General features: G+C 44.2%; 1 protein-coding gene across 1 annotated transcript in view; it reads right to left on the reverse strand.

Moving 5' to 3' along the window:
• LOC147114664 (xin actin-binding repeat-containing protein 1-like) overlaps positions 1–14,906 on the reverse strand; it is a 64,391-nt gene extending 49,485 nt beyond the window's left edge. Inside the window, exons 1-4 of the mRNA XM_085992509.1 lie at positions 14,776–14,906; positions 6,938–6,992; positions 4,221–4,622; positions 851–932 (exon numbers count right to left, since the gene is read on the reverse strand). Coding sequence (XP_085848635.1) covers positions 851–932; positions 4,221–4,622; positions 6,938–6,992; positions 14,776–14,891 — 655 coding nt within the window. The 5' untranslated portion in view covers positions 14,892–14,906. The remainder of the gene's footprint in view (positions 1–850; positions 933–4,220; positions 4,623–6,937; positions 6,993–14,775) is intronic.
• Between the last annotated feature and the right edge of the window lie 295 nt (positions 14,907–15,201).

Consider the following 15,201-nt stretch of genomic DNA (forward strand, 5'->3'; position numbering starts at 1 on the left):
CCCCTCTACTAAGGGGAAAAGTTCCTTTCTATCTACCCTATCTATGCCCCTTAATTTTGTACACCTCAATCAGGTCCCCCCTCAGCCTTCTCTGCTCTAAGGAAAACAACCCCAGCCTGTCCAGTCTCTCTACATAGCTGAAGCGCTCCAGCCCAGGTAACATCGTGGTGAATCTCCTCTGCACCCTCTCCAATGCAATCACATCCTTCCTATAGTGTGGCGACCAGAACTGCACACAGTATTCCAGCTGTGGCCTAACTAGCGTTTTGTACAACTCCATCATAACCTCCCTGCTCTTATATTCTATGCCTCGGCTAATGAAGGCATGATTAATGAAGAATTATATCCCCTCTCCAACTGTAAATATATTTCCTGTACTGATCACTTTAGATCACTTTGGGATTGTTCTCCTTAATTGGATGGCTTTTTCAAAAAGCTGGCACGGACACAATTAGCCAAATGGTCTCCTTCTGTGCTGTAAGGTTCTATGATATCAAGAACTTCCTAATATCAGTGCTAAATTAGCATTTTGGTAGTTTGAACCTCATTCCCTTGTTGCACTGTCACAGTTTAAGTTGAAGTATTGTTCCAGATTTAACTGTTCTATACCATTTACTATCTTATGTACGGGGTCTCCTCATAGTGTCCTCCTTTCAAGATGGAAAGGCCCATGTCTCTCCTTTTAGTCCTCTGCTGCTTTTCTCACCACCAGAGTCTGACCAACTCCCTTTTGTCTTGATGACCAAAATTGGACGTATTTGCTTATCACTTGGTTTTGCCTTGTACCAGCGCAGTCCAATCTCTCATATACACATAATCTGCAGTTGCGATTGCTTCAAGCACTACTTACCCAGCTCTTTCTTCAGTAGTTTTGGCAGTTGTTGTACTGGGTCTCTTTCTTCAGGCAGCCGTTCTTGGTTAGACATTGATTCCTGTAGATATGGGCAGAGAAATCATGATAGTTTAATGAGGAATTAAGTATGAGTAGAGTTAATTTATGTCAGCAAGAGGGTTCTCAGGAAGGAAGTTAAGATCCTAAGGGACCCATATGGAGTTGGAAATGAGGATAAGTAGAAGACAATAGAAGTGCCAAATCAGCAATTGGATGTTTTTACCAGATGAGACACTAACAATGCATATTTGTAGGGTAGTGGGTATGTTATTGGACTAGTAATCCAGAGGCCTGGACTCCAGGGACCCTGAGTTCCAATCCCAGCATGGCAGTTTGAGAATTTTAATTAAGTGCTTTAAAGAAAAGTGCTATCAGTAAAAGTGACCATGAAGCTGCCGGATTGTAGTTAAAACCGCAACTGATTCACTAATATCCTTTAGGGGAGGAAACCTGTCACCCTTACATAGTCTGGCCTATATGTGACTCCAGCCCCGCACCAACATGGTTGACTCATAACTGGCCTCTGATGTGGCCTTTGCAAGCCACTCAGTTGTATCAAACTATTACAGCAATTCGAGAAGGCTGCCCACCACCACCTTCTCAGGAAACATAGGGATGGGCAATAAAAGCTGGCCTTGCCAGCAATGCCCACATCCCCAAAATGAATCATGAAAATAAAAAATCCCATCTAATATCAAACAAACAATGGCCCAGAAATTCGGGTCCCAACGCGTGAGTACGGACGGAGTACCCACGCGTGGACCCAATGGAAGTGCCGGTTTCTTGCATGCACTACGCATGCGCGGGAAACCGGCATTTCCGATCCTCTGAACGAAGGGGTTCAGAGGTCGAACGCGTGTGCGCAGGAGTCTGCACGTGCACGTTGAACTTCCGTTTTTTTTACAGGTTTGCCCGTGTGTGAAGGCCTCCACTTTTTACACATTAAAAAAGCAGACGTAAGGACTTCATTTTAAAAGATAAGTGGTCAATTAATTAAAATTAGAACATTTTTTCCACAGGTTTATTATTTTTAAATACTTTACAGTAAGGTAAGTGTATTTTTAGCTCCGATTTTTTATAAAATTATTTTTTTCAAAAATTTAAGTTATTGTTTAAAATGGTTATTTAATGTTATTTATAGTTGATTTAAATAGTGTGATTTAAAACAAAAATTCTTTTAAGGTTATGTACTGTTTTGGGCGCCCGGAGTTTTCATGAGTTTGACAGATCTTATGTCTAACTCATGAATGGACTTTTGCATCCTCCGATTGGTTGCCCAGTGCTCACGTGATCCCAGCCGACGCATTGAACTAACTACGCCACTGGATCACGCAAGCACAGCGCGCCGGGAGCTGGAGCGAGCCACAGACCGGAAATCCATGCAGGCCCAGGCCTCAACTGTCGGCGCGCTATGTAAGTGTAGGTCGGGGGCTTGCACCCGTGGGAAGCCCCCGACACGAATTTCTGGGCCATTGTGTGCGCTCTGGGATAAAAGCAGAAAATGCTGGGAATAAGCAGCAGGTCAGGCAGCATCTGTGGTGGAAGAAACAGAGTTAACGTTTCAGGTCGATGACCTTTCGTCAGAACTGATCAAGAGGCAAAGAAAAGTACGACTCAAAGATGTAATGGTGCTTTGACTCAGTGCCATACTGAGCAGCGCATTGGCTCAGTCCAACACCCGGCAGATTTCCAGCATCTGCAGTATTTTGCTTCTGTATTAGTGTGTACTCTGGACTTTGACTTTCGTGAAGCTGAGTAAATACCCTGCCGGGTGTGGGACTGAACCAATGCTCTGCTCAGTATGGCACTGAGTCAAAGCACCATTACATCCTTGAGTCATACTCTTTGCCTGTTGATCAGTTCCCATCAACTTTTTCAGACAGTAACAACCCTGACATCTTTCCCGGTGACTCCCCAGTAATGCGTTCGCAGTGTGTCAATTTTCTACCATAATCAGCTTGATCTCTTTCTTTTGTTAGTTCAAGGATCTTCTTGTTAGTCATTATAACATCGCACAGCATGCAGGGCACCGCTCAGTTTCTGCAATCTGAGCGGTGATGGGATCTAGGCCTAAAGCCTGCCTTTCCTGGACGCACCTTCCAGTGGGTGCCTATCGGGCAGCCCTGGAGGAATATGCACAGGATGCCATTTGGCTCCCCCCTATTTGCTTGGGCTCACCTTGCTTGTGCCTGCTCCAGGTGCATACATTCCACTCCCCGGCCTATTGGCCAAAGCCCAGAAAGCCAGGTGTAATTAGTCTCCTCCCCTTTTTTCTTCTACTTTGCTCCAGAAATTGAGCATTCCCCAGGTGCAAAGGAGAGAAAAATCTCCCTAACTGTGTATTCTAGTATTTTACTTCTGATTTGACATTTTTCTATTTATTCTATCAAGGACTAAATATCAGACAAGAAGTTTTCTGTGACCCAACCAGGGATAGTTGTGAACCTCTGATTTTTGCTCCTGTCTGACCTTTGCTCTCTCCCCTTGCTTCTTGCCCACCACAGTTACACATTGATATGAACAACTGATCAAGACTCTTCATTCAGGTCACGTTTACTTTGAGCCCCCAAATTTTTCAGAGTCTAGGCATAGCTACATGATCTCTGTCACGTCGTCTGATTTAATATGTCCTTGTAACCCTGAAAAGTACAAAATAAATGTCAACTTCCCTTATGGAAACTGTTGCAAACATGCTTGCTTGGACTTAAGTGTTCTCCATTCATTGGATCATAACAGGATGTTACAACTGGCCTCCATGGCTAAAGAATGCTGTGGTACTGTAAATAGAGCTTGACATAACATTCCTTTACCTTTGACCCTCAAACCTCATTCTAATGTCCTTTCCTTGAAGAGAAGGGAAGAAATTAAACCAAGGTTAGAATTTATCCAACTGCATCAATTAATGTTATCATGGTGCACAGGGATATCTTTCTCTCACAGTTTTTTTACTCCTCTTTTCTACCCTCATCTCCTGAAGGTGGTGACTCTTTTGAGTTGAAGGAAAGGTGCTGTCCTTACACAGCCGGGCCTATATTTTACTCCAGTCTCAAACAAAGTGGCTGACTCTTAATTACACTCTGAAGTGGCCAAGTAAGCCACACAGTTGTCAGGGCAACTAGGAAAGGACAATAAATGATGGACTTGCCAGTGATGCCTATATACCAAGAATGAATTTTTAAAAATGCCAAACAATTTTCTATGAAGATAGTGACCCTTTAAGATATTGGTACAAGTGATTTGCAAGTTCTCTGCAACTTTGGTTGAACGATGTGCAATGTGCTGTAATAAATGGTCAGATATATATATACATGAATCAATCTTGACATACCTTTTTGAAGGTGTTTTCAGGAACAGTGATAATGAGTGGCCTTTCCTCAGCTTCCTCCAGCTTCTTGGGGGCAGTGCTCGTGTTGCATCTTCCTTCATTCACCTTGGTCCTGGATGGCAAAGAGCTTGGAATTATGGGGCTTTCAACCTTTATTGTGCTGCTTGATGGGACCATTTTGACCTTTGACCCCGCTGATACCTGTTGGGAATCGGTTTTACCAACAGGAATTTTGAAGTGGGTCTGCAACATCCTAATGTCAATGGCAGCTTTCTTAATTTCAGACAGGTTCTCCATTGATTTCCACCTTTGTTGAGGGAGGCCAGAAGGCTGCATCTCTTTCCTCTCAAACATCCTTCTTAAAGACTCTGTCTTGTTTCTGGGTGGAGCTGTTGGAGACAGAATCTTAGAAAGGACACATTTCCTTTAATACTTTCAAACTAAAAGGCAATTTCTTAGCACAATTAATTCCTTTTTAATAAAAAATACTCTCCACCAATCTTCTCCCCTTGTCTCCTGCCTTGCTAGCGTACAGTGGTCACTGGCTTCACTCCAGTACCTCACTCTTGTGGCCATTCCTCACATTTGAACCTAGTCAATGAGTGCTGGCATGCCATTCAACCATTGGGTCTTCACAACTGAACCTGACCTTGTATTATTCCCATATACATATGTGACACTGGATAAGGAAAACTGGTCAGTAGGTAGAACTAGAAACCATGGTTGATGTTTCCTTTCACCATAGGCTAATTGCAGTGTGCCATCCGAGTCTTAATTGAGCGAAGCTAACTCAACACAAATCAAGTATTGAAGCTGGAGGAACCATCATAGACTGTATCTATACAGCTAATCAGCTCCTTCACAGTGTCAGCTTCTCCCAGCTAGCGTGCTGTGTTAATGATGATCCTGCAGTGTCTTGCTCGCACTGCAGGACTCAAGTAAACCCCGCAGCCCCGCACCCCCCAAAGGCTGCAGCCTGGCCAGGTAATTGTGCATTTCTTTCCCCCCCCCCCACCCCAGTAGCATCTCTAATCTGAAATCATAAGAATGTAAAAGATCATGGAACAAGAAAAGTTCATTTAGACCACAAAACCCATTCCTTCCCCACGCTATGTTCTATCCTCTCTAACACAGGTCTAGCACAGACCATGTTCTACGCTCTCTAACACGGACTCTAGCACAGACCATGTTCTATCCTCTCTAACACGGACTCTAGCACAGACCATGTTCTACCCTCTCTAACATGGACTCTAGCACAGACCATGTTCTACCCTCTCTAACATGGACTCTAGCACAGACCATGTTCTACCCTCTCTAACACAGACTCTAGCATAGACCATGTTCTACCCTCTCTAACATGGACTCTAGCATAGACCATGTTCTACCCTCTCTAACATGGACTCTAGCATAGACCATGTTCTATCCTCTCTAACACGGACTCTAGCACAGACCATGTTCTACCCTCTCTAACACAGACTCTAGCATAGACCATGTTCTACCCTCTCTAACATGGACTCCATCTTAGACCATGTTCTACTCTCTCTAACACAGACTCTAGCATAGACCATGTTCTATTCTCTCTAACACGGACTCTAGTACAGACCATGTTCTATCCTCTCTAACACGGACTCTAGCGCAGGCCATGTTCTACCCTCTCTAACACGGACACTAGCACAGACCATGTTCTACCCTCTCTAACACGGACTCTAGCACAGACCATGTTCTATTCTCTCTAACACGGACTCTAGCGCAGGCCATGTTCTACCCTCTCTAACACGGACTCTAGCACAGACCATGTTCTACCCTCTCTAACACAGACTCTAGCACAGACCATGTTCTACCCTCTCTAACACGGACACTAGCACAGACCATGTTCTACCCTCTCTAACACGGACTCTAGCACAGACCATGTTCTATTCTCTCTAACACGGACTCTAGCGCAGGCCATGTTCTACCCTCTCTAACACGGACTCTAGCACAGACCATGTTCTATTCTCTCTAACACAGACTCTAGCACAGACCATGTTCTATCCTCTCTAACACGGACTCTAGCACAGACCATGTTCTATTCTCTCTAACACAGACCATGTTCTAACCTCTCTAACATGGACTCTAGCACAGGCCATGTTCTATTCTCTCTAACATGGACTCTAGCACAGATCTTGTACTATTCAATCTATCACAGTCTCTACTACAGACCATGTACTATAGTACAGACCATGTTCTATCCACGTTATCATGGACTCTACTCCCACCCAATTAATATTCTAAGGAAACATTCTGCAAAGTTCCACCCTCTTCTCTTAGAGGCAAATTGAGCAAACTCTAGAACACCAGTGTAACCTTATGCCTTTTATTTTACTTTCTTGACAGGTTGCCTTCAATGGCATGAGATTTCTATGTTCCCAGCAACTCTGGAACGATCATGTTCTGCACAACGTTTAATCATCAGCAACCAGCAATAATGTCCATTTTATAGGGGCATGGATCTCCTCATTGGCTCAAAATTGCCTACAAGTCAAGTTAAGATACATTCGCACATCACTTAAGCATGGCAGTGTAGCAAAAATATGACACGAGTCTTTCACCTCGAGCAGAAAAATAAAATTGTTAAATATTGTTTTCACCAAGGCGGTGCCCCATTAACACTGCAATGTATTTCGCATCAAGTTAAGCAATGCTTCACACAATAAGGAAAAGCACTGGAAGGATTTACTCACCTCTTGCTTTTCTTCTTCTGATTCTGTGCTCCTTAGATTCACTGCGCTTTGATATCTAGAGGGACAAACCAGGCACAGTTTTGGATGGAATCAGTTGTACCTGCAGAGAGGTTTCCACGATCGAGTGTTCCCAGCAAGGAGCAGCACTCGGACACTAGAGATCTCCCAGTCAGAGCTATTCCCTCCAATTTCCCATCCAATCATTGTGAGATGCTACAACCTTCACTGAGCATTTCTTTGTTTGCTACAGCCCAGATCAGGAAGCGAGTGGAACTGACCTTGAACCTGTTTGTGTCTGTGCTCCATGGTACTGAGGTAAGTATATTAATACTCAGCATCATCATGCTGCTCTACAGGAGGCTTTTAGTAAATAATGAAACTAAAAGTAATAATTTCAATCAGAATTTGCAATGGTTACTTTGTAATTTTGTAGGGGCCCATAAGACTTGTCTCTTGCAATCTATTCTATCATCGACTCTAGCACAGACTTGTCCCTAGGTTCTCTTGGCTCGGGTATAGGTGGTACAGTATCAAAATCAGCAGACACAAAATGAAGGAATTGTACAATCATAGGGGGAGAAATTCCCTACCTTAGCGCCACCCGTTAGCATGGCGTTAAGTCAAGAAAGCGGCAGCCGCCGCTCTTCCGCCAGCTAGTAGCGGGTCCCACTGTGTTCTCCATTTTGGAAGTCCCAGTAGCGCTGGCGTTCTTAAGTAGCGCCCTGCAAAAAAAATGGCGGAGTGGCGACGTCAGTCGCCGTGCAACGCCGACTTAACATTACCACTGCAAACTTTGACCCTGAGTTCAGCACTGGGTCCTATGCACGTCAGGTAAACCTACCGTTCAAGCAGACTGACAGATGTGCTGGCAGCACTCCTTAAAAAGACACACATATCTTTCAGGTAAGTTTACATTTAAACTTTTGGACTTAAAATTTTTTTTTTATTGAAGTTTTTAAAGTGTGTAGGGAGTGCTGCTGGATGTTTGCAAGACCTCGGATGGTAAAGGAAGGCCTCTGAGAAGACAGAAAATGCTGGAAATACTCAGCAGGTCAGGCAGCATCCGTGGAGAGAGAAACAGAGTTCACGTCAGGTCGAGATGCTGCCTGACCAGCTGAGTATTTCCAGCATTCTATGCTGTCATTTCAGATTTACAGCATCCGCTCACAGAGGGAAGAGGAAGATGCAGAAGAGGAAGAAACAGAAGAGGAAGAAGCCGAGGAGGAGGAAGCAGAAGAGGAGCAAGCCCCTGCACAAAGCAGGAGTGCTGCGTGAGAGACACTGGGTGCCCCTGCTCTGTCCTGCTAAGCCATTTGTGTTAGTACTGAAGCACTTTTACCATTTTTTTAGGTGAGGAAGTCAATTCAGCTTTAAGAGCTGAAGACTGCCATTTAGGACTTATTTTTAACATTTTTTTAAAAGGCATTTAGGGCTGAAAAATGCATTTTTTCACTTGATTTTAATTTTTATTAGTTTCGAACGCATTGCCCCTTTAATTCATAACACTTTTAATTGCCCACAATTCATTGCAAACACCACAGCCTCACTCGCAGAGGCTGTAAGAGGTTACAACACTGCTCCTGGATGGGAACTTCAGGTCAGAGGCTGCCACTAACGCCACCAGGAGGGCGTTACACTGTAAGTTAGCGCTGCACTACAATTCTCCAGCCCCCAGCGTGAATTTTTGCTCGATAACATCGCGGCCATTTTCAGCAGCCGTAAACCCGAGGCAACGGCGACATCGGCAGGTTTCTATCAATGTCCAATTTTTCCCCCATAGAGTCTTACAGCACTGAAGAAGTCCCATCATGCCTGTGCCGGAGTGTGGTCAAATGTGAAGAGGACATAATCAGGTTAGTAGATTCGGCACATAGATGCCAGATGACATTTTTAAAAAATTTGTTCCTGGGATCTGGGCGTCGCTGGCATGGCCAGCATTTATTGCCCATCCCTAATTGCCCTTGAGAAGATGGTGGTGAACCGCCTTCTTGAACCGCTGCAGTCTGTGTGGTGAAGGTACTCCCACAGTGCTGTGAGGGAGAGAATTCCAGGATTTTGACCCAGCCACGATGAAGGAAAGGCGATATACTTCCAAGTCAGGATGGTGTGTGACTTGGAGGGGTACTTAGAGGTGGTGGTGTTCCCATGCGCCTGCTGCCCTTGTCCTTCTAGGTGGAAGAGGTCACGGGTTTGGGAGCCTCTGACCTGCTCTTATCACCACAGTATTTGTGTGGCTGGCCCAGTTACGTTTCTGGTCAATGGTGACCCCCATGGTGAGAAATGTGAGGTGATACATTTTGGGAGGAAAAATAAGGAGATTAAATGTACAAATGGTAAAGACTAATAAAAGAAATAGAAAAGCAGAAAGAGTTGGGGGTTCAGCTGTACAAGTCTTTAAAAGTGGGAGGACAAGGCTTCCTCAGCAGCACCACTCTAATCCGCTACCTCCACCACCTAGAAGGACAAGGGCAGCACCAGCATGGGAACACCATCATCTCCAAGTTCAACTCCAAGTCACATACCACACCGATTTGGACATATATCGCCGTCCCTTTATCGTGGCTGGGTCAAAATCCTGGAGCTCACAGCATTGTGGGACTACCTTCACCACATGGACTGCAGCAGTTCAAGAACACCCACCACCACCTTCTCAAAGGGCAACTAGGGATGTGCAATAATTGCTGGCCTTGCCAGCAATACCCACATCTCAAGAATGGTTAATAAGAAAAATAATATTTATTTGATGCATTTTCAATATTTGGGAATCTACAGGGTTTTAAAAAATTTGTTCTTGCCCTGAGGGCATTAAATCAAGCAGATATGCCAGGAATTTCCTCAGGGATTCTCCCACTCTGCCTACGTGCGTAAGCGAAGTTTCCGCCGAACTTGCACCAAATCAGTGGCGGCGCTGCAGGAGAAACGCTGAGCCAATTCTCAGCGACACTAGAGTCACATTTAGCTCAGACAGGGTAGGGGTGACAGGCTCCCTTCCCTGAAGGACATTTGTTGGGTTTTTTTCTGACAATCCGGCAGCTGTTTTTCTGGTGCCAGCACAAATTACCAGATTGCCAGTCTAGTGTCATAACCACTACATTACCGTACCCATATTCGGCAATGAACTCGGCATTCTATTTTTTTAAATCTAAAAAGCAAGGGACTTTTTGCTGGTTTTTTATAAATTGAAAATGACTGTTTGCCATGCGGGAATTAATTATTGTTCCGAACAATTTAAAATTTCTTTCCCCGACAATAGATGATCTATTACTGGGAGAACAACATTTTAATTAATTTCCTGTGGTTTTTAATTGTCTAATAGCAAACAGGGGATTCAGTCGCATTCTCAGAAACCATAGAAGCATTCCAGTCGGGGTAGCAGCCAGCAAATATAGAACTGTGCACATTCCTTCGAATACTGCCCCTCCCCATGGCACTCGATGCTGCATTTCTATAAGGGTCTGGATAATGCTGATAGTCTCCTTCGTTACTGCCCCCCCCCCCACCGAATCGTAGCTCCCTGCTTTCTCTGTGCCCCCACCCCTGCTGTACACTGTGGGTGAGAATCCCAGATCTCAGGAGCATTCCCACACACAGTGTGCAGTGGTACTAAGTTACTTCCAACAGCAGCCACAAAAGGTAAGAGTCCACTGTGGGAGTACCTTCACCAATTGGACTGCAGCGTTCAGGAAGGCGACTCACCACCGCCTTCTCAAAGGGCCTCTAGGGAGGGGCAATAATTGCCAGCCTTGCCAGCGATACCCACATCCCAAGAATGATTTTTTTTTTAAAAGAACGCATTGTGAGGAGAATTTGACTTTGCCCTAATTTCGCCTGTCAATACGGGTACATGGACAGCACCTCCCAAGGAACTGACTGCCCACGTCTAAGCTGGATGGTTGGCCTGTCGGAGTTTGGTTTGGAGACTCTTAAGCACTGTCAGCTCAGGGGAGGGGGGCCTGGAGAAATTCCTGAGTATGATGGGTTCCTGCGTGTGTCAGAAACAAAAGAACATGTTGCTCTTTAATGTAACCTCTCCCTCTGCTGGCTGCTATGAGAAAATGAAATGTATGGGAGGTCTGAATTTGTAACAGCTGGTCCATTCGCAGTAACTGATGTGTTGTGTCGCTGATATTCCTTTGTACATGAGTGTGCCGCAAACCATGAGCACAAAGTGCGATAGGAGGGGAATTCATGCTCTATAATAGGAATGTTATGAAGACAGAAAATATAAATAATGTAAGGAATAACAGCAGAAAATGCTGGAAAAACTCAGCTGGCCAGGCAACATCCGTGGAGAGAAATAGAATCAACGTTTCAGGTCGAAGCCCTTTGTCAAGACTGAAGAAGCACAGGAAATGATCAGATTAAAAGACCAGTTTAATCTGATCATTTCCTGTGCTTCTTCCGTTTTGAAAAAGGGTTTTGACCTGAAACATTGACTCTATTTCTCTCCATGGATGTTGCCTGGCCTGCTGAGTTTTTCCAGCATTTCCTGTTGTTATTTCGGATTTCCAGCATCTGCAGTATTTTGCTATCGTAAATAATGTAAGGTGTATTTTGAGGTTTTGTTTGAGTTAGCTTGCAGGGGAGGGGTTGGAGAAACTTGGTAAAACTTTTCCTTTGCAAGTGGATGGGGTAGAGTCCATGATCCGGTGCATTGTTTGGGGTAGGGAAGGGGAAGAGTTTTATACGACAGGCGTGCAAATCAGAATTCAGGCACAGGGGTCAGCACGTTACACTCGCAGCTTGCACAATTCATTTTAATTAGAATCATAGAATGATACAGCACAGAGGAGGCCATTCAGCCCATCCTGCCTGTGCCGGCTCTTTGGTAGAGGAATCCAAATAGTCCCACTCCCCTGCTCTTTCCCCATAGCCCTGTAAATTTCGTCCCTTCAAGTATTTATCCAATTGCCTTTTGAAAGTTACTCTTGAATCTGCTTCCACCACCCTTTCAGGTAGTGCATTCCAGATCACAACAACTCACTGCGTAAATTTTTTTTTCCTCATGTCACCTCTGGTTCTTTTGCCAATCACCTTAAATCTGTGTCCTCTGGTTACTGACCCTCCTGCCACTGGAAACAGTTTCTCCTTATTTACTCTATCAAAACCATTCTTCATTTTGAACAGCTCTATCACAGCTCCTCTTAACATTCTCTGCTCTAAGGAAAACAACCCCAGCTTCTTCAGTCTCTCCATATAACTGAAGTCATGAATCCCTGGTAACATTCTAGTAAATCTTTCTGCACCCTCTCTAAGGCCATGATATCCTTCCTAAAGTTCAGTGCCCAGAATTGAACACAATACTCCAGCTGAGGCCTAACCAGTGTTTTATAAAGGTTTAGCATAACATCCTTGCTTTTGTTCTCTATTCCTCTATTAATAAAGCCAAGGATCCCATATGCTTTTTCAATGGCCTTTTCAACTTGTCCTTCAAAGATTTGTGTACATACACCTCTAGGTCTCTCTGTTCCTGTACTCCCTTTAAAATTGTACCATTTCGTTTATATTGTCTTGTAAGATTCTCAAAATTCACAGATCCCCCAAAGCTAGAAGAAAACCCTAAGGAAAATGACTTTGGACTCTTTCTAACAAGCTTCAGGATGATAAAATACACATTGGGCCTAACAGAGGGAGATTCAAGGTCAGAAACCAAGATTTGGCATTTTAAAAGGCATGTTGGGCCTGTAAAGGGAGAAAAGGCTACAACAGGGAATGGGATCAACCTCTGTAAAGACAGTTTAGGTATTGGAGTAAATCAAATTGTCTGGGGAGCTGTGTAACCTCACTCAGCCCCTATCAGACATTAACATCCTAACAATCGACCCACGGAGGAGCAGTCCCCACCCAAAACACAGGACCCATCCAAAACATGCATAATGCAAATCACCTAGCCAACCTACATAGAAATCTCGGGCTCAGACAGGAGACTCGAAACCTGAGTATAGCTATGACAATCAACTAGGAGCTCAGCAGCTCATTGAATAATCAGTACAGCATCCCGAAACCATTTTACACATTTCTAATCAAGTTACCATTAACGAGCCTGCCCAAATCAAACAATAAACCGGGACTGATTTGGCGCACAGATTAGAAGGCCCCTCAAAGTATAATTGAAGGCCTGTTTTCTCAAGAAGACAGTTCTCTCTAGAAGCAACACACAAGAAGAAACCGGAGCATCGAGACGGGGCAGCACTCTACCGTACAGCCAAGTTCAACAGCTTCAGTGACCCAGGACATCATTGGACACATCACGGCAACAAGATCCTTATGAAACTACCAACAAAATATTACCACTAACCAACCTGGTAATATCGAGGCACCGCGACCAAAGAAAAACAACTCAGGAGAAAACTGAAGATTCAAAAGCTTTCCACTCTACAATCTATTCCTGACTTACCCCCGGGTAAGATTTTTACTTAAAAGGAACTCTAAACCCTATCTCTACAGAAGAAAAGTGGGTACTCACCCCATAAATCCAAAATGCACCCTACCGCATCAGCGAACTCGTGAAGACTGACCAGCAGTCGAAGTCCTCTACCGCGTCCGGGGTACGGCAGACACCGACCAACACATCCAGTGAACCCCGAAACCACAAACCAGCTCAACTATCAAGGATTCGTTTGGTGAGCATTATCCCTGGTCCTCTAGAGTTCAACTTAGCTAGGAAGTGGGATTGGGAGGGGTGAGGTATTTTCTACTGTATTTCCCTCGTATGTATTAAAATGTTCCCCATTTTTATTAGAGTATAAGATTGTTATGTTGTATTTTCTTTCTTGAATAAAGATCAAAGTTTCTTGCACCAAAACCAGTTGTCTGCTGCACTTTTGTCACACCCCCCAAATAAGCCCAAGGTCTAGAATCAAGGGAGTCGGAGCGATTCGAACCGCTCATAAGTCAGTGGTAAGGCTGACCCACACACCACCCCCTACAGTCTCTCCTCATTCTCCTACCAAAATATATCACTTCACACTTCTCTGTGTTAAATTTCACCTGCCATGTATCTGTCCATTTCACCAGTCTGTCTATGTTCTTCTGAAGTCTGTACTCCTCATTTTTTTCTACATTTCTGAGTTTCATGTCACCTGCAAACTTTGAAATTATTCCCTGTATACCCAAGTGCAGGTTATTAATATATATTAAACAATGCAGTGGTCCTAATACCGACCCTTGGGGAACACCACTGTATAGTTCCCTCCAGTCTGAAGAACAACCATTCACCACTACTCTCTACTTTCTGTCCCTTAGCCAATGTTGTATCTACACTGCCACTGTCCCTTTAATCCTTTAATTTTTCTGACAAGTCTATTATGTAGTACTTTGTCAAACATCTTTTGAAAGTCCATATGCACAACATCAACCGCAGTACCCTCATCAACCCTCTCCGTTACTTCATCAAAGAACTCAATCAAATAGTCAAACACGATTTGCCTTTAACAAATCCATACTGACTTTCATTTATTAGTCCACACTTTTCCAAATGCCAATTAATTTTACCAATTAAATTGACAGAATATTGTGTGCGAATCGGGCCTGATGACCTCCACATCTGAATTCCTGATACACGCTCTCACTGTGCGAATCACTGCAACAAGAACACTGAATTGGGAAACTTGCTGCAGGAGCTGTGGAAGGAATAGGCTTGAAGAAGCTAAAGGGCCCTTTCTCATCCGTGCTGTCTTGTGTTGGGGGACATGCATTGACAGCTGTAATGTGAGTAAAGGGCAATTCTTCCATTGCACAAACTCTCTGTTTCACTCTTCCCCATTGAGTATCTACACTCTACCTTGCTTTTCCCCTATTGTGTAAACCTCTCCATCACAGTCCATGTACCATCTTACCTAGCCACCAGCTTCGAGACCGACAGTCTCTTCGAATCGTGGTCCCAGATGTTTGATGATTCAGTAGAGAGGCCCAGTAGTGACTGGGCCCGCCTCAGTTTGTCCTTGTTCTCCATTTTGTATGATACAGAAGGTCAATTCAATTCTTCAGCATTAGTTGACTGAAATCAGAAAATAAATAAGGCATTTGGTTAATGCTTTAGTGGCTCTGCCTTCACCAGCAGGAGACGCAATAGATGGAATCACCGATGAAATATTATAAAAGGGACAAGTGAAACCATCATTCTGGCCAAATCACCTTTGCGGAGTAAAAATCAAGCATTTTCTACAATGGGCTCGCCAGGCTACCATCCACGAGGGCAAGTTGACATTACCACACCGAGATTTGCAGGGTTTCCCATTGGGCATTTACTTGCCCTTATCACT

Source organism: Somniosus microcephalus, chromosome 7 (genome assembly GCF_052327205.1).
Source record: "Somniosus microcephalus isolate GS21.2 chromosome 7, FLI_Smic_1.0, whole genome shotgun sequence".
NCBI lineage: Eukaryota > Metazoa > Chordata > Chondrichthyes > Squaliformes > Somniosidae > Somniosus > Somniosus microcephalus.